The 18,752-nt window shown below is 53.6% G+C and overlaps 1 protein-coding gene and 1 pseudogene across 1 annotated transcript in view; both read left to right on the forward strand.

The window, feature by feature from the left end:
* LOC134406628 (maestro heat-like repeat family member 5) overlaps positions 1–15,656 on the forward strand; it is a 72,053-nt gene extending 56,397 nt beyond the window's left edge. The window contains exons 26-31 of the mRNA XM_063138146.1: positions 4,348–4,524; positions 6,683–6,838; positions 9,197–9,319; positions 12,758–12,860; positions 14,748–14,822; positions 15,559–15,656. Coding sequence (XP_062994216.1) covers positions 4,348–4,524; positions 6,683–6,838; positions 9,197–9,319; positions 12,758–12,860; positions 14,748–14,822; positions 15,559–15,656 — 732 coding nt within the window. The remainder of the gene's footprint in view (positions 1–4,347; positions 4,525–6,682; positions 6,839–9,196; positions 9,320–12,757; positions 12,861–14,747; positions 14,823–15,558) is intronic.
* Positions 15,657–15,731: 75 nt separating this feature from the next.
* LOC134406629 (docking protein 1-like) lies at positions 15,732–18,098 on the forward strand (annotated as a pseudogene).
* The last annotated feature ends 654 nt before the right edge of the window (positions 18,099–18,752 follow it).

Below are 18,752 nucleotides of genomic sequence, written 5' to 3' on the forward strand. Positions count from 1 at the left end.
TTTTGTTCTTCATTAGTGTTTCAGTTATTGGTTTAATACTTCGTCTCCAATTTAATGTGTGTTGAGAGAGATCATTATAAATTTGCACTGCTTTGCCTTTGTACTGCAACTGGGCCATAGATCTCAATTCTTTCATAACTTGCTCTTTTTTGTAATAATTACCAAATTTCACCAAAATGTCTCTAGTCCCTTTGTAGTTTTGCCCCCCCCCCCACACGGTGAACTCGATCCAAATCCGATCCATCTATTGGTAGGTCAGGCATCAGCTCTTTGAACCAATTCAGGATAATTTCTCTTAGATCTTCTCCTTGTGTTTGCTTTAGCTGTTTTATTCGAATCGATGATCGACGAGATTGATCCTCCAAGGCTATCAGTCTTAATTCATAATCTTTAAATTGAATATTTGTTGATTTTTCAAAAGCCTCTTGTTTCTTCTGGTTCAAATCAGCTTTTATCTCCAAATCTTTGATATTTTTTGAGTTGTCAGCTGTCTTATCAGCCAGGACACACATTTGTTGTCTAAAAACATCCATTTGCTGATCCATTTTTTAAAAAATAACAGTATTGTTCTCTGCAATTGCCATTTTAATTTCCACTAAAGAGGGTGGCTGGCTGCCAATTGCTTTTCCCCCTTCAGCCATGTTTTTTTCTTTTTTTGGCACTGTATCTAAGAAAGCTGGGCCTGTATCTTCGTCCTCCTGTTCTCCTTCAGGGACTGGATTTTCCAGGTTGGAGAGATTATGGTTACTTGTTTTCTTTTTTTGTGTATTTAACCTTTTCCACTCCTTCCTAATTCTCCTTTTAATGTTAGACATAGGACACTTCTGGACAGGGCATAAATCTTTAAGTCCAGCTCCCTTTCTTGGCAGTTTATTTATTAGCTTATCTTCTGTGTGTTAAACACTCTTTCTTCTTCTCAGGGGGGGAATACATCAGATTCACAACAGCACTCACTAGAGGGGACCAAAACTAGCCATACACAGTCTATCAATGCCGCACTTCGCCCCCTCACCGAACGCTGCTATTTCTCCACCACCGCTCACCCCCCCTTCTCACCAGCCGACGATAACTACAACAAACTGCTTTCCTCTTTATAAAGCCAGTATTTCAGTCTTTTCCACTTTGAAATAGAAGATAAGAGGTGAGATTCGCTATAAATCAAGTCAGCATCTAACAAAAACAAGCTCTCTCTGCTTCACTGCACCACAGCAGCAGGCAGCTTTACTTTCGCTTTCCACAGATGCTTATACAAACATTCCGTACGCTCTCACCTTATCTCTCCCAGCTTTTCCAACACCGGCAAGTTAGACAATTAGCATTCATAATCAAAGCAACGCCGTCAGTTCAACTCGTGATAGGCATTGCTCCACCGGGTTACTCTCTTTGGAGGGCTGTGATAGCCCTCCAAATACAGGAGAGAGTGGGGGCACGTCCACATGGCATGCCCTAGGGGAGCTCATCCCCTTGCACCACATTTTTTCAGTTGTTCCCCAAAGTTAGGGTGGGTAGCAGTGCTCTCTTATTATTGGCTTAGTATATGATTTCAGGTTGTGTTTGTGCATTTGGTGGGGCTACTGTTTTAAAAAACACTGGGAAAAGTCCGTTCAGACTAAGAAAGAGAAGTTTCCCAGAATCCCAAGTTACCCATTTTGCCTATCCCCTCCTCCAACTTTGGGATCATGTGATCATGACCGGGAGTTGACTCTGCCCCTCAGCCCTTCGAAAAAGGTATTTTTCCCGTCGGTTTTTTAAAAAATTCTAGCGCGCGACCCGCACCACGCAGAGAGCTGAGAGTAGACTCAAAATGACCCCCATCCACGACTCTCTGAGCACAAGAATTTTCAGAAAGATAACTTCAAAAACAACACAGTTATGCCCCTTTCTTTTCCGCAATGCAATCCTACGGGCGAAATGTTTCAAGATGGCGATCGGACCAGACTGCGGAAACTGGAGTGCTCCGAAAATGGGCGCTTCTCTTCGCCTTGCTTCTAGGGGTCCGCGGTCCACTTCTACTCCGCCTCTGGGCAAGGCGGAGCAGGCCAATTCGCTCCGGCTTCTGTGCTTCTAATCGGAGCGGAGCACATGCCTACTATCTGGCATCCAGTGCGGTTCTTTTAACGCAGGCGTCATGTGAGCATAGCTGGGTGTCCCAGTGAGCACCCTAGCTGAGGCCTTCTGCACTAGCTGCAGCTGCTGGACCGCAGACCAGGGTAGCCCCGCAGAGAGCACATTGCAGTAGTCTAATTGTGAGGTGACCAGTGGATGGATGACCGTGGCTAGGCTAGCCCTATACAGGAATGCGTGTAGTTTATTTCTTTATTTATTTTATTTATATATTTATTACATGTTTATACTGCCCATCAGCTGAAGCTCTCTGGGCAGTGCACAAATACATTTAAAATGTTAAAAGTTAAAAAGGCAATATAAAACCAGCTAAGTTTTCAGGAGGCATTTAAAAGATGTTACGTTTTCCGCCACCCAAACCGCATGAGGGAGGGTTTTCCGGAGGGTGGGGGCCGCCACGGAGAAGGCTTTGCTGCCACCGAGGTTCTTCTTGGCGGCATCCTGTTTGTTTCGGAATGGCTGGCAGGGCCTCCTCTGAGGACCGTAGTTGTCATCCAGGTGCATACAAGGGAAGGCCGTCTGCTAGGTATGCTGGTCCCTTGTATGTGGCTCGGTAGCTAACAGGCAGCCAGTGTACCAACCATAGTTGGCCATGGATGCTCCGGGCCACCGAGGCCTCCAGTGACAAAGATGGATCCAGGAGCACCCCCGAACGATGTTCCTGCTCCTTCAGAGGGAGTGCAACCCTGTCCAAAACAGGCGGACAGCCCAATTCCTGGACCTGGGAACTGTCCTATTGGGATTCTGCTTCCGTTTACTGGCCACCGTCCAGGCTCCCCCCCCCCACTCCCCCTTCTTCTTACTTTCCCCATCAATGTTTTCATTACCTGCTGAACAGCCGTCGAGGTGGTATACAATTTTTAAGAATTCAACCTTAAAGCAATAAAAACAAGGACAGTAAATACATTAAAACCTTTAAAACTACATATTTAAAGAGGATCTGGGCTGGACAGCCCCTCCAATAGAGGACAGACCTCTGCCAAGTAGGGTACATGGGCCACCCTGTCCAACAGCAACAGGGAAGGGGTCACCCTCCCTCACCCAGTGTCAACTGGACCACCCTTCCCCTCCCTCCTTCCCGCTGCCTCTTCCTTACTGCCCGGCACTGGGCACCCCTCTCAGGGCGATTCCATTTCCTTTCGTTTTGTGCTTATAGTGTAAAGAGCGCTTTGTGTGCAGTGGCAACATATAAATGCTTCTTTTCAAGAATAAGGCTGCAATCCTGTGTACACGTAACCCTATTGGACTCCTTTTGACTTACTTCTGAGTAGACATGTGTAGGATGGAACTGTAAAACCCTGCTTTTGTGGTGGAGTGGGGGGGGGGTGCTTGAGCGTTCATGATGCCTGGTTTGAAAAGCCACATAAATGCTGATTTTTCGAAGGAAACGTGACACCTGCTGTGGGGCAGGAAGGAGCAGCGGGCGGCTTCTAGCTGTTCTTCACAGGGGTGGGGTGGGGTGGGGGGCATTGTACCTCCTTCTCCAATGACCAGCAGATGATGAGGCCTTTTGGAAGACGCCCTGGTCCTCCACTCCCCTTTCATAAGAATGTAAGAAGAGCCCTGATGCTGGATCAGACCAAGGGTCCATCTAGTCCAGCATTCTGTTCGCCTCAAATACTGGAGGTAGCACACAACCATCAGGGCTAGTAGCAATGGATAGCCGTTGTCTCCTGGAATTTATCCAACCCCCTTTTCAAGCCATCCAAATTGGTGGCCATCACTACATCTTGTGGTAGTGAGTTCCACAATTTGACTATGCGCTGTGTGAAGAAGTCCTTCCTTTTATTGGTCCTGGATCTCCCACCAATCGGTTTCATGGGATGACCCCTTTGGGTTCAAGTATTTTGGGAGAGGGAGAAAAAGGTCTCCCTGTCCACATTCTCCACACCATGCATAATTTTGTACACCTCTATCAGGTGTGCACCTCTATTTTGTACACCTCAGCCTCCTTTTTCCCAAGCTAAACAATCCCAGCTGATGTAACTCCCCTCCTAGGGAAGATGCTCCAGCCCCTTCATCATTTCAGTTGCCCTTTTCTGCCCTTTTTCCAGCTCTATAATACCCATTTTTAGGGGTGGTGACCAGAACTGCACACGGTGTTCTAAGTGTGGTCACACCATAGATTTGAATAAGGGCAGTTCTGATACTGGCCATTGTATTCTCCATTCCTTTCCTTATCATGCCTAACATGGAGTTTGCCTTTCCCTCATGCTTGCTCAGGTCAAGCTTCTCCGAGAAGAGCTCCCAACCCTGATCGACTCCATGTTCAGCGGGCCTAAAGAGCACATCCTCGAGGGACTGGGAGCTATCATGACCGCAGTCTATGAGATGGATGGCCAGGGGATTGGGCCTCTCTGCGTGGACCTGGCTATGAATGTTCGCCCATTCTTTGAGGATGTGAGTTCCGGTTCTTCGGAATAAGGGCTCTCACGAGGGCATCAGAAGCTGGGTCATCCAGGGCCGCGGGCCACTTCTCACACCAGCCCACTTACTGCCTCTGATACTGGAGGCAGCATAGCATCCCCAGCACCAAGCCACGCTGTGGAGAGAGAGCTCTTCCCTTCTTAATCTCCATCTGACATCAAAAGCACACCAAAGTCAGGGTGCCACCAATGAAAAGCCCCTCTCTACTCACGTCCCTTCTCTCTGATGGTGGTGGGTTCCCGAGAAGGGCCTCTTAACGCCTGGTCAGGCACAGGTGGGCAAACCTGGCCTTTATGGGACCTGAGCCCTCAAATTTAGTGCTTCCCAGGTGAAAGGCAGCACAGCGCTCAGACACGGACCAGTGGCCAGGGCAGTGGTCTACCTATTGGGCAAGACCTGTCCCCTTGCCTGGTCCCCGTCAGTAACAGACCCCCACTGCGTTTGGCCCCAAAGACAGCTTCCTGGCAAACAGCTTCCCAAGGCAGCCCCATGTACAATGCAATGCACTAAGTCAAATGGGATGCTAGCAGGGCATTGACTCCACAGCGCACACCCAGCTCTGAGATGGATTGGGGCCCTAGCATCAGACTGAAGGCCGAATCCCGGGAGGAAAGCTTGCAGGCGCTTGGTATGTTTAGCCAGGAGAAGAGGCTCCAGGGTTTGCCGCCTGCAAATGTTTGAAAGGCTGTCATGTAGATGATGATGGAGCAAATTTGATTTCTGTTGCTCCCCAAGGCAGGATCTGAATTACAAGAGAGGGCCTTTAGACCGGGGGTTAGAAATGGCCACCTGCTGAGGAATCATAGAATTGTGGGGTTGGAAGGTCACCACAGGGATCATCTAGCCCAACCCTCTTCAATGTGCAGGAAAACCGTTTAAACCATCCCAGAGAGGCGGCTGTCCAGCCTCTTCTTAGAAACCTCCAGAGATGGAGAAGCCACCACCTCCGTAGTTAGACTATTCCACTGTTGTACAGATCTTGCTGTCAGGAAGTTTCCCCTTATATTGAATCAAAATCTAGGCGGCTGTATCTTATACCCATTATTTTGGGCCCTAATTTCTGTGGCCGTGGAAGGTAGTTCTTGACCATCTTCCCTGTGGCGCGCTTTGATGCGCCTGAACACTGCTCACACGTCTCCCCTCAGTCTCCTTTTGTCCAGACTGAACGTCCCCAGTTCTTTCAGCCTGTCCTGAAGTCCCTGCATCACCTTTGTTGCCCTCCTCTGAACCTGAACAAGCGGCATGCTGCAGCTACTGGTATTCAGCATCAACAGCAGGAGCTGGACTAGACGGTCCGTGGGATTCTCTGACATGCGCCATTTCAAACGCTGTTGGTGGGGGAAGTGGTGGTGGGGAGCTGCAGTTCATGCCTTTAGGTTTTAGGCAGAGGCTCCTGGATTGGCAGAGAATGAAAAAACAGAGTGTGCTCGGCTCCCCCTTACTTCAAGCCTGCCAGGGGCTTCACCTAGACTTTCAATATCATGGATGAGAGCAGAGAGCCCCCTGCCCCCCACCCCACGCCACGCACACACTTTTGTCCGTGTTCCTTCCAAAGCACAGAAGAGCCTTCCCCTCATTCTCTAGCCGTGTCCTATCACCAAAGTAACCCAGCTGAATCCCATGCACTGTGACCTATATTAGCCAAATGTCACATGCAGAGGTGAGGAGGGGTTGCTTCCCCTCCTACACCCAGAAGCCCCTGCTAAATTCAGTCAAAACTCCGGGCTATTAGGAAACACAGAGGGGTCCAGCAAGGCCACCGGAAGAATATTGTTCTGCAGCAAGAACGGCTGAAGACAGCTCTTACCCTGGCTTCCGGAGGGAAGGGCCGATCCGGCACTGGGTCCGTGGCCCAGGCACACCTCGCTCCATGGAAGTGGTGCGGAACTCCTGCCTAGCACCGTCTTGTAGGGCAGGCAGGGTTTCCCTGACTGGAAATGGTGAGGTCGGCAGGCAGAGGGTACGTTTGGGCCATGGCCTGGAAGCAGCCTTCCCAGCCAGCAAGCGTGAACCTGTCCCAGCGAAGGGCTCGTGGGAGGGTCTGCGCCAGGCCATCCCGCAGCGGTGCTCCTGTGCGCTTTACCTCACGTGGATTTCAGAGGTGCTTGTGGGGGGGGGGTGTCGTCCCCAGGAAAGCGCCGGCGTGCGTGCAATGGCCATCTCGTTGTTCGGGCAGCTGGTGATGAGAGCGAAAGAAGCTGACAAGACCCTCCTGGAGAAGGAAGTTGTGCACAGCCTGCTCCCTTTGCTGCTCCACCTGAAAGACCGGGACGGCACAGTTGCCATGGCAAGTCTAGAGGCCCACGCGGGACAGAGCCAAGCCCCTCCTCAGGCGCATTTCCCCAGCCCATGGGGGGTGTTCTGTAGCCCCCTTTTAGAGCACCTACTTTAGGGCCAGCACTTCCATGGCACAGGCTGAATCCCCTACTCAGGCGGTGGATTGGGGGGGGGGTTGGTGGATCACGCCCACCCACCCCGACATCACTGGGGCCCCTGCGGGCACTGCTGCTACACCTGCCTCCCCCCCACACACACACATTCTGGCAAAGGCCCCTGAAGGAGTGCGGCCAGCGAGCCACGCTTCTTGGAGGGTGAGCCCCCCTTCACAGCTCTCTCGCTCTGAGCCCTCCCCCGAAGTGAGTGCTCTGGAGAGGCCGTCTGCCTGATCTGTTCCTCAGGGGCTGTGGCGCATGTCCTCCCCCCCTCCGCATGGCGGTGGGACCGCTTGCGCTGCCCTGCTTTGCACAAGGAAAGGCCCGGGTTCAACTGCTGGAGGTCTCTCCGGTGACAGCTGGGGAAGGAAGACCGACTCACACACACACACACACACAATCCCCAGAGAGTGGCCGGTGAGGGCACTGACTGATTTGATGGCATTTATAGCTTGCCTTTTCCCTCTCCCAAGGAATCCAAGCCAGCTCACACTTTAACGTTTTATTTTTACATTTTTAGTGCAGTCGACATTTATTTCTAGTTCTGATAAAGGAAAAGGAAAGGAACCTCTCATGCAAGCACTGAGTCATTGCTGACTCTTGGAGGGACGCCAGCTTTTGCTGACGTTTTCTTGGCAGGCCTTATAGTGGGGTGGTTTGCCGTTGCCTTCCCCGGCCTAAGGGATTTACACTAAAAGACATACACAATACAATAGAAAAGCAATATAAACATAATAAATAGTTCAAAACACCACAATAAAGAAACAATCAAGCAAAGCAGGAAAGCCCCGAGGTTTCCACAACGTGCCACAGTGGTGCTGAGTCGGATGGCCCATGGCTGCCTCTTGGCAAAAGGCGGCTTCCGAGCCTCCCAGCGTGGTGGTGATCCAGGCCACTGCTCCCCGTGGCTCGAACCTTGGGTGGCTTCTGCCTCCCACCTCCCAAACTGAGGACGTTCCCGGACTGGGGAGCCACCACTGAAAAGGCCACTAGCCTTAGTAGCTCCCCATCTCCCGCCATCTGGTGGAGGCTTCTGAGGAGGACCTTGGAGTCCCGGCAGGGGTATGGGAGAGGAGGAGGAAGAGGCGCCACAGTTGCCCTGGCCCTAAGCCCTCAGAGGGAGCCCTGCCGGGGAAGGCCTCTCCCTGCCTAGGCCAGCTGCAGCTCTTCTGCTGCCCCAAGCAGCTGCATTGCTCCAGCCGAAGAGGACCCCACCCCACCCCACCCCCACCCCGTTCTTTCACAGCAGCTGTCTCCATGCATGTCGCTCAGTTGGAGTCTTCAGCCTGTTCTTGTCCCGAACAAACACCTGGGTTGAGCAAGGAGTGGGATCCCCCCACCCCACCCTTGCTTGAATCCTGCACGAAACAAGCACAGATAGCAGCCCTGGAATTTATTATTATTATTATTATTATTATTATTATTATTATTATTATTATAATATACCGCCCCATAGCCGAAGCTCTCTGGGTGGTTTACAAAGATTAAAACACTGAACGTTAAAACCGATACACAAATTTTAGAACCATAAGAACAGATGACATACCAGGACAGACAGTATCTATTTAGAACAACTATTCTGGGGTCAGCTAAAAAAACTCAACATATGTCTGGGAGAAGAGAAAAGTCTTGCCAAAAAGCTAACAATGTTGATGCCAGGAGAGCCTCATCAGGGAGAATGTTCCATAATTGGGGGGGCCACCACTGAAAAGGCCCTCTCCCTTGTTGCCAGCCTCCAAGCTTCCCTCAGAGTAGGCACCTGGAGGAGGACCAGAGGAAGAGTCAATACAGGGCTCTTGTGGAGCACCTCAGGACTGAGTCAGGCTACTAGGCCCTAACACAGTGGTATCATAGAATCATATCATACTATAGCAGAGTTCGAAGAGGCCTATAAGGCCATCGAGTCCAACCGCCTGCTCAGTGCAGGAATCCACCCTACAGCATACTTGACAGATGATGAAGAGCGCCCTGGTATTTAAGGGGAGCGAAGGAAAGGCTGGGAAGACACACACTGCCCCACAGGATGGCCCAGCCCCACTGCCGGAGAGGGACAGTCCAGCAAGGCTCCGACAACCCTTTTTAATACACAAACTCGGGAAGGTGGTGAGGTCCAAAGGGTCGCCGAGACGGGGCTGGGGGCTGCCCCCTTGACGCAGCTGCCGCTCTCGTGCACCTCACGCGGTGACCCGTTCCAGCTTCCCCTTTGCTTGCAGAGATGCAAACTGGCCCTTTTGCATTGTGGCGTCTTCCTTGGATGGGGTCACCTGAAGCTGATGTTCCGCAGCCTGGCCTGGGACAACCTCCGGAGCTGCTTGGTGAAAGTCTGGAAATACCTGGTCAGTGATTGCGTGGGCCGGCAGGCCGGGTTTTTAAAGATACCAATTATCCATATAGATATGGTCACGTGGCCACTTATTAATAGCCAGCAAACGGCACATTTATGAATATCAAAAATGTGAATCGGATTATAGAGCACTGCTCACCTGGCTCAGCACTGTCACAGTGTTTTTCATGAACCCACTGGAGGGGGATCAGACCAAAGGAAGGGGTCTGTCTAGTCCACTGGGGTGGCCCAGTGGGAAGGGGAAAGGGCCCATCTTCCCTGCTCTGGTCCCGCCCGTACCCTTTGCATCGGGTAGCAGACTCCCTCTGGACCTGCAGGCCCCAATGAGCCATCGTGACTCATAGCTGCCAATGGGCCTGGCCCTCCTCCAATTTCTAGAACCTCCCCACACACACATACTTTAAAGCCATCCAACCTAAGAGCCACCAATGCCTCATTTGACAGTGGGTTCCATAAATTAATGGCACTCACGCCAATGATGGGCAAACCACGAGTAGCCCACAATGAGTGTCCTGAAGGAAGTCCGTGGCCCAAAGGGGGCTGCCTGGGGGTTTCTGTTGGCTCAATGGACCAGGTTGACAGCTATGGCCAGTAGTGCCACCAACCCTCAGTTTGGGGTGTGAGAGGAGGGAATCCAGTCCCATGGGCCCCCTTCTTTTCCCTTGCCCATGAGGCTGGCATGAAAGGATGCAGTGCCCCCACGCAGCCCCAGCTCGTGAACAAGGACACGGGCGTGCCTTGCGCTCCACTGGATGGTGACTCAGACTAAGAGATGCTTGTTAGAAGGGGCGGCCTCTGTCCATCCCCTCTTCTAAATCCCCTGCCACAGGGGAGGGCAACCGCTGGACCTCGGCCTGCAATCAGGCCTCCGGCAGCAGCAGCCTGACCCTTCCCTGGCAGTCCACAGAAGGGAGGGGGAGAGGGAAGGTCAGAGAGGGGATGGGTTGATCCCCTCCCCTTCAGCTCTGGCCCTGAGCAGCAGCAGCAGCAACATGTCTGCCAGGGAACATGGCCCTCAGCCTCAAAAGGGCTGCCTGCCCCACCCCTGCCCTTCAATGGAAGCAGCAGCAGCAGCAGCACACCAGAACCAAAGCAGCTTCAACCACTGCAGGCGTCCCCGTCACTCACAGGCCTCCGGATGGATGGATGAACAAACCCTGGCTGTGACTCTGTCATGGGCCCATGGAAGCGCCGTCGATCTGCTGGCATTGGGAATCCAAGTGTGACTACGCAGGGGAAAATAGCACCATGTAACGAAAGCACTGAAAAGAGGCAAGCTCTGGTGCTTCAGGAATCATCTAAAAGTTGTTTTATTGGTTAATAGCCAAACGTGTTCTGCTCAACGTTTCGGACTAGTTGTCCTTCGTCAGGAGCTATAACAATTTTTAAAATATACAAGTTAAAATCGAAACAGGAACAACACTCGAACATTAAATTGCATTCCTTTAACAGAACTATGTAAGTCTCAACTGTTCTTACATTCACATTTGCTGTCAACAAAAGTACAATAAGAAATTCCAGAATAGTACACAAAATATTCCTAGACGTTTTGCCTTGTCAGTACCACAGAATAGATATTACAGTTTGTTATTGCCAATAACCAAATATTTCTATCCCAAGGACAGGTTTTTTTGTTTGCAACCTCAAGCTCCCACCAGCATTTCCCGGGGGAGGGGGGGAGCAATGCCCAAGCAGGTAGCATAGGTAAGCTCAAAGCCTAGCTGGCAGATTCCTGCCAGTCTCCAGTTGTCTGTATTGCTGTGTGTTTGGAAGTCCGTCTAAATGGCCTCCAAGCAACCCCTGCTTGCTCCTCAGCTGCTCAACAGATCTCTTTGCAAGACAAAAGCCGCGCTCCTTTTGTGTCAGGTTCAGCTTTCCCCAGATTCATTTCCTCTTCTCTCCCTCAGGCCTTATGGGATAAAAGGTTGCCCATTTAGGAATTACAGGGTGTGTGTGTGTTTGCCTTTTAAATATGTCTGATATATATATATATATATATATATATATATATATATATAGTACAGCACCATGTTTATTGATGGAGCTAATAATAATATACACATAATGGCCCGATCCAGCTACTATTAAACAATTTTAGCTACCTAAACTTGTGCATGTTTACTTAGAAGTGATTTCCAGATTGCTCACTGGGACTTACTTAATTATAAAGAATCTCTTTAAATCAACACAGTACGTCTTGACTAATGAGTCAAAAGCATATTACATGTCAGTCATTTTCAGTCTACTAAGCACAGGTTGCAGTTAAACCTCAAAAAAACCAAGATTATGGCAACCAGCTTGATTGATAACTGGCAAATAGAGGGAGAAAACGTGGAGGCAGTGACAGACTTTGTGTTTCTGGGTGCAAAGATTACTGCAGACGCTGACTGCAGCCAGGAAATCAGAAGACGTTTACTTCTTGGGAGGAGAGCAATGGCAAATCTTCATAAAATAGTTAAGAGCAGAGACACCAGACTGACAACAAAGGTCCGCATAGTTAAAGCAATGGCATTCCCCGTAGTAACCTATGGCTGTGAGAGCTGGACCATAAGGAAAGTTGAGCGGAGGAAGATACCAGTCCATACTCCAGGAAATAAAGCCAGACTGCTCACTTGAGGGAATGGTATTAAAGGCAAAACTGAAGTACTTTGGCCACATCATGAGAAGACAGGATTCCCTGGAGAAGAGGCCGATGCTAGGGAAAGTGGAAGGCAAAAGGAAGAGGGGCCGACCAAGGGCAAGATGGATGGATGATATTCTGGAGGTGACAGACTTGACCTTGGGGGAGCTGGGGGTGGCGACGGCCGACAGAAAGCTCTGGCGTGGGCTGGTCCATGAAGTCACGAAGAGTCGGAAGCGACTGAACGAATGAACAAAAAGCACAGGAAGAGGGTCTTGATGGCATCTGATATTCTTGCATTGGGTCATGGGGGAAAACGTTTGAAGAACACTGGTATATGGTTTAGGACAATGGATGGTGGGGTAGTGTGTAAACTACCATAATGTAATTAAAATGTAGTATTTTGTTGAGTATTTGTTATTTCAATATGTGGCTTTAAACACTCTGGGATCCATTGTTGATTGAAGGATGGTTTCCAGAAATAGAAATATGTAAATAAATGTAAACAAATAGGCTCAGCCCCCCCTTTACAAGTCTAGCCCCATGTGCCCCCCCCTTGAGAAATTGAGACGTCCACGTTCCTGAGCCCCCGTAACTCCCGGTGGAGTTCCTCATTGCTGGGCAGTTGCACACCGGTCTTGTGTCCGCAACCCCCCTTTCGGCTTCCATTGGGGTGACTGGCTTGACGATCCGGTCAGTCCAGCCATGCAGAAGAAGTTATCTCCCCATCTGTAAGGAGGAACTGTTCCCAAATGGCCAAGGCATCAAACGTCCACTGAAAACATACGCCTGCCTTTTCTTTCTCTGCAGATGAGGAACAGCCATGGCAACATCCACCTCTTCCTATCCCAGGCCTTGGGATACCTCCATCACCCCCAGGGAGAGATAAGGCACGTGGCTGCACGGTTCACAGGTAAGCCAAGGGAAATGCCCTCTGCCCCTTCTGCAGAACGGCCTCTGGGAGGTCGCTTGTGTGTGGGAGGGGGGCCTCCTCGGGCGACAGAGCGGACACTAGGAAAGCCCCACCCCACCCTACAGCCTCCATTCAAATACTGAATATTCGCTACATATTTTTGGGATGCATGAATAGGCAGCAAACCTTTGCTATTCGACAGGACTTTGAGGCAGCTGTTGGCAGGTTTTCCCCCAGTATGATTTATTAAGTTTTGCATCACACTCAATGATTAATTTGATTAATCTGGAAACAGCCCCTCGAATAAGTGCTGGAAATCGAAAATATTTCTATTTTGATGTCAAATTTCAAAGTGGAGATGTTTCAGGTTGGAGTGAAATGTCAACGTCCGAATCTGAATTGTGGAGCTTGCCCATTTCCCCCTGGTGCTATCCCACCCCCCACCCACCCCGCTTCTGTTCAGCTGGGGAGCAGGATCACGTGGGCAGCCATTAAGAAGCAGAGTTGGTGAATTGGTGCTGCGTCAGTCATATGACGCAGCCGCCAGTTCTCAGCCACTGCGGGGCAAATAGACGCAAATGCTCAGTAGCAAAGTTAGGGACTCACCCCGGCTTTTTTCTTCAGAGCGAGGTCACCACGGCCCTTCCACTGTGTGACCTCGCTCCGGCAGGGACCCAGGAGCCGTCTGGGGTGACAGCTGATTGCTCGCTGGAAGCCAAAGACAGCGTGGGGAGGGGGGAGCGGGGGTTCCTGTACTCAGATGACCACCGGACCCCCCCCCAAGCAACCCGCATTACATACCGCCACCCTGCAGCAGCGAAACCACAGGGTTGAGTGGCAGAGCAGGGCCAAAGCAGCACTGTGAAGACCCCCACCCCACCCCCACATCAAGAGAGAGAACACAATGGCCTTAAAGGACAAGACCCTGCTCAGTGATAGATGTGTGAATCCAGCTGAGTGTTTTGGGCTTCCGGAATTAATTTATATGGGCGTTGTGGTCCCTGAAATGTCTCTCAAGCCAAGTAACACAAAGTGGTGCCACAAAATATGCATTTACCGCTCAAATGGTATCAAGGATCTTTGCGATGATGAAACAAGCAAACCACATTATTGCGTACAATGCAATGTGGACGATTAGAAACCTAATAGAAATCGTGGCTGGCACATTCTTTAGTAATATGAAAGTTCTGTTCCTCTCAGCCAACAAAGCGGTCCTCCTTGAGCTCTTACAGTTGCCCTCCTGGCAAGCGTGGGTCATGGTGTCTGGTGGGCGTCTCGTTCTCCCTGGGTCTCTCTGGGGGGCCTTTGACCTTTATAACTTGCACAGGGTCAAGGACCTCACCCTTACTTTCAAGCTTGGTCCTACTATTCTCAGTGTGGTCTAGTATTGACAACAGTAAGACGTGGACGAAAGGCTCCCTGCCCAAGGGATCTCTGCTCCCACCACCCAACCTACCCACTGGTGGCAACCTCCTTACAATGCCAAGCCTGCATCCTGTTGCTCACAGTGCCCTCATAACATGCACACGCTGATCACTTAGTCAACCTGTGCAGATCATGAGGAGCACCACTCCTACGAAATACAAGGGCGCGTTGCATTCATGCTGTGTGAGACACAGGTGTTCTGGCCCCGGCCCCGACTTGCTCCCCACTTGCCTCCCTCCCCCACCCCACCAGCGCCTTGTAAAGTGCATCATTCACACGTGCATCGTTGCAGTGTTTATTTGGCAAATGCATAAAAGGCACCTGTGCCCTTGAAACACTGCCTTAAGTTGTGTGTGTGTGTGTGTGTGTGTGTGTGTGTTGTGGGATTGGGGGGGGGGAATCTGTCTGTTTGCCAGATTATTTGAGTCTGTAATGCTACTCAAGCGGTTCATCCCTGTATAGGTCAAACGCTCAACCATTACAGCTCTGAGCTATCAGAACACCTTGAACAGGAGGACATTTTGTACCTGAATGAAGGTAAGGGGTCAACCACCTTCCTTTGAACGGCGTGGCCAGCAGGGATGCCACGTTGCCTGCCTGCCTGCCTGCCTGCCTGAGGGGGCCCGCCACTTTTGCCCATTGAGGGCTGTGGGGTGAGAAAGGAGAAACTCTCACAACGGCACCCCAGTAGGGTGCTGGCTCTGCCATGTGTGAACCTGAGAGAGTTGTTCGGGAGAGCTGGACGTAGACTTTTTGCTGCTGGAAGGAAAATGTCTAAACGAGGCACCAAAGGTCGCAGAGTATTTCAAGCTGCTGCAGCCTCTCATGGCCCCCTTGGATCGAGGGCCCTCCTTAATCAGGTGGGTCTCCTCTGAGGGAAGGAAGCTGAGCACTGGAGTTAGGCCAAGAAGGCCAAGATGTGGCCCCTGTCCCCCAAAGCCAGGATCATTTCCAAGCCTGCCTGCAAATGGTGGGTTGGGGGGGGCACAGGAGAGCCACAAGACCATCTGGCCTCACGAGCAGCCAGGATGGGCAGACACACCATTGGCCTAGATCCAGGGGTCTCTGCACGAAGGCCCCTGGGACAGAGGTGGACTCAGGCAACTGCAGGGGGTGGGGGGCCGGCTCACAAGCCCCACAGCCGCTTCACGCAAGCCCGATGGACTGGTGTAGCTGTCCTGGGAAAGGGAAACAGCCGTGGGATTGGGCTGATCAGGGCTTCCAGGCTCCAAGAGAATCCTCCGGTGTGACCTGACCCACTGCTTTCCCCTAGTTTTCCAGAAGATGGAATCAGGCCCAGATCCCAGCATGGTCCACTTTGCCAAAACCTACTGCGTGGCTTTGCAGAAGCTGTCCGTGAAACGGAGGTGAGCACCGAAGCCGCACGTTGCGGGGCCTGAGGGCCCAGGCAGTGCCTTAGTCGAGGCCAGAAAAGCTGGCGAGGAAATGCGGGGTACCCTCATGAACCCGCAGGGGTGTACGTGCGATGATGACCCAGGAGGCCTGAGCCTGGCAGAGCCTGGCCCCAAAGCTCCCCAAGCACACTTCGGGACAGGCAGCGGAGGGAGCTCCTGATCCAGGGAGATCTGGGAGTGGACGGGCAGCGGGGGGAGCGCTTGGGGCGGGACACTGGGCTGGGCCCCGGGTCCCCTCCTGCTCTGCCAGAGGCGAGAGGTGTACGTGCGTGCAATTGCGGGGAGGCGGGACAGCAGGCTCTGGGAGGCCCCTGCGCTGACTCTCCCCCTTTGCCACAGTGAGCAAGTTCTGGGTGACGGTGCAGAAGACAGAGGCAGCCGAGCGTTGCAAGCTGCAAGGGGTGTACGTGCTGAAGGCCTCTCGGGACAGCCTCATCCTTGGAGATCCCCACTCCAACCTGCCCCTCCTCACGTGGCCCTATCGCCTCGTCTGCAGAGACGGCCGGGACAAGGTTGGTGCAGTGGGGCAAGAAGGGTGTGTGTGTGTGTGTGTGTGTGTGTGTGTGTGAGAGAGAGAGAGAGAGAGAGAGAGAGAGAGAAGTGGTGGGGTGGTAGGATGGCGTGAGAAGGACGTGGGTGGGGAGAGCCTCTCTGCCTGCCTGCCAAGACCCCCATCCTGGGAGCTACAAAGATGGGGCAGGGCCTGCTCGGGGAGGAAAGGGCCCCAGCCCCATGGTTCATGGGGCACAGGGGAGGCTCACAGCCTGCGAGCGGTGGGGCAGGTAGGGCGCAGCTGCCTTCGAGCACATCGGGCAGAAGGACTAAATAGCAAGCGGAGCAGTTCCCCTGCTGGTGCAAGGAGCAGCAAGAGCCCTGCTTTCCCTCAAACCCAGGGAAGGTCCGAACGGCTGCTGGGAAGGGCGGCCCCATCAGCTTCAGAGTGGGCTTGGAGTCCAGGCAGACCCAAGCTGGGGGTGGGTCTGTTCCGCCCCCGCTGTTAGGGGTGGGTGGGGAGCAGCTCTTGCCTGCCATCTGGGCAGGAGCTCAGTGCGACTTCTGCCCTGCAGGTGATGTTCTCCTTTGAAGCCGGCCGGTGCTGTGAATCAGGCCCTGGGAACTTCACCTTTGAGACCAAGCAGGGGAATGAGATTTTCCACGTCGTGGAGGCTGCAATCCAGGCTCAGAAGGCCCAGGTGGAAGAGAACCGGCAGAGCAGCTGCTCCTTGGACTCCGAGGCCTCCGGCGTGGCCCAGATCCAGAGCACCATCGCGAACTTGCTCAGCCTGGAGGGCGAGGGGCCTGCTCCCGAGAGGCGGGCACCCAGAGCCATGCTCACTGCCAAGCTCAGCTTCGCTGCGGAGGAGAAGGAGGTGGCCGGCAGCCCTCCATCGAAGGGGCAGAGCCTGCGCGAGCCTCTGGCACCGTGGCCCAGCACCCCACCGCGGTCTCCGCTCCCCGGATTGCCTTGCCACCCGCAGCCCTCCGAGGACACGGCCAACGTCTACTCGGAGCCCCTGGACGCAGTCAAGGGCTCCCGCCCCCAGCCAGACACCCTCTACGCCGACCCCGTGGACAGCAGGCATGACGGTGGGGCAGGCAAGGCAAACGCTTGGCCCCAGAGCGCCCGGCTGCTCTACGAGCAAGTGGGGCCCGGCGGCTGCCAGGGGCCACCACGCGGCACAGCCCATATCTACGACGAGCCGGAAGGCCGGGCCTCATGGCCGGCCCCGCCTCCCGCCGCCATCTACCACGAGGCGCACCTCCCTTGCGAGGCCTGGCGGACGCAGGGCCGGGAGAGTGGCTCCTGTTTGCTCAGGGCTCTCCCGGCCCTGCGTCCGCCAGGCCTCGCAAGGGAGGTGCGCCTCGTGGTAGATGGCGGCGGGAGGCGGGGCCGGCCATGAGGCCCGGCCTTCTGGCTCGTCGTAGATATGGGCTGTGCCGCGTGGTGGCCCCTGGCAGCCGCCGGGCCCCACTTGCTCGTAGAGCAGCCGGGCGCTCTGGGGCCAAGCGTTTGCCTTGCCTGCCCCACCGTCGTGCCTGGTGCCGGAGATTACGCCATGCCGGCCTTCCACCAGAAGGCAGGGCTCAAGGCTCCCAAGCCCTGCCCGGCCCCGAAGCCCCCCGGGCCCACAAGCGGTCCCCTCAGCTGGGTGGCATCAGCGTGCCCCGGGCTCCTTCAGCGCCTGACGGGGACGGGCCGAAGGACGGCTCCCGCAACAGCAGCAGCAGCAACAACAACGACAAGAGCCGCGAGGCGGTGGGTCCCCGGGAGCTGCCCCCGGTCCCAGCCAGCCGTTCGGGCCACGAGCAGTCTGTGGATGAGAGCCGGACGGTCTCTGTGTATGAAGACCTGGGCGAAATATGAGGGCAGCCTGGAGCCAGAGCGTGCCGCCCCCCCCCCCCCAGGCGAGGGGGGGATCTCGTGGTCCCTGGGGTCCTGAGGAACTGGAGCGGGGCGGCTTTGGGCCAGCGCACGGTGCTCAGGCTTGCACTGCCGCTCGAGCGCAGCCGGGCTTCATGACACACACACACCGGCCCCCTGCAGATGGCAGGATGGCCTTTGGAAGGTATTTCTCTACAGTTTATTTTGATATTAAAGCCTTGCTTTCTAGTGGAGCTGCATGTGATGCGGTGGGCGGGGGGGGGGACGGGAGTCCTCCTGGCTCCTGTTTGCTCAGGGCTGTGCCGCTTGGGGCACGCAGGGAGGGCTGGCGCCGCCGCCTTGTACAGCACTCTGATGGCCTTTAGAGTCTGCGCTGGGAGGGCGTGATTCAAGAGTAGGACTGCCCTGCTTCCATGGCGTTTTCAAAGCACAGGGACCAAGGTCCGCTGCCTAAGGCTGCCCCCGGCCCTGGGTACATTGAGCCCAGTATTCCCCACACTGACTGGCAGCAATGGCCTGTGCTCCAGGCCGGCCTTTCTCCAGCCCTGCTGCGCCTCCCCCCCAACCCCCCGGGCTGTTGTCCCTGGAGAATCCTGATGCAAGATCTCCTTCCTTCCTTCCTTCAATGCTTTTTGAAGTCTCGTAAAACACCCCCCTTCCTGCATGTGA

Source organism: Elgaria multicarinata, chromosome 11 (genome assembly GCF_023053635.1).
Source record: "Elgaria multicarinata webbii isolate HBS135686 ecotype San Diego chromosome 11, rElgMul1.1.pri, whole genome shotgun sequence".
Classification (NCBI taxonomy): Eukaryota; Metazoa; Chordata; class Lepidosauria; order Squamata; family Anguidae; genus Elgaria; species Elgaria multicarinata.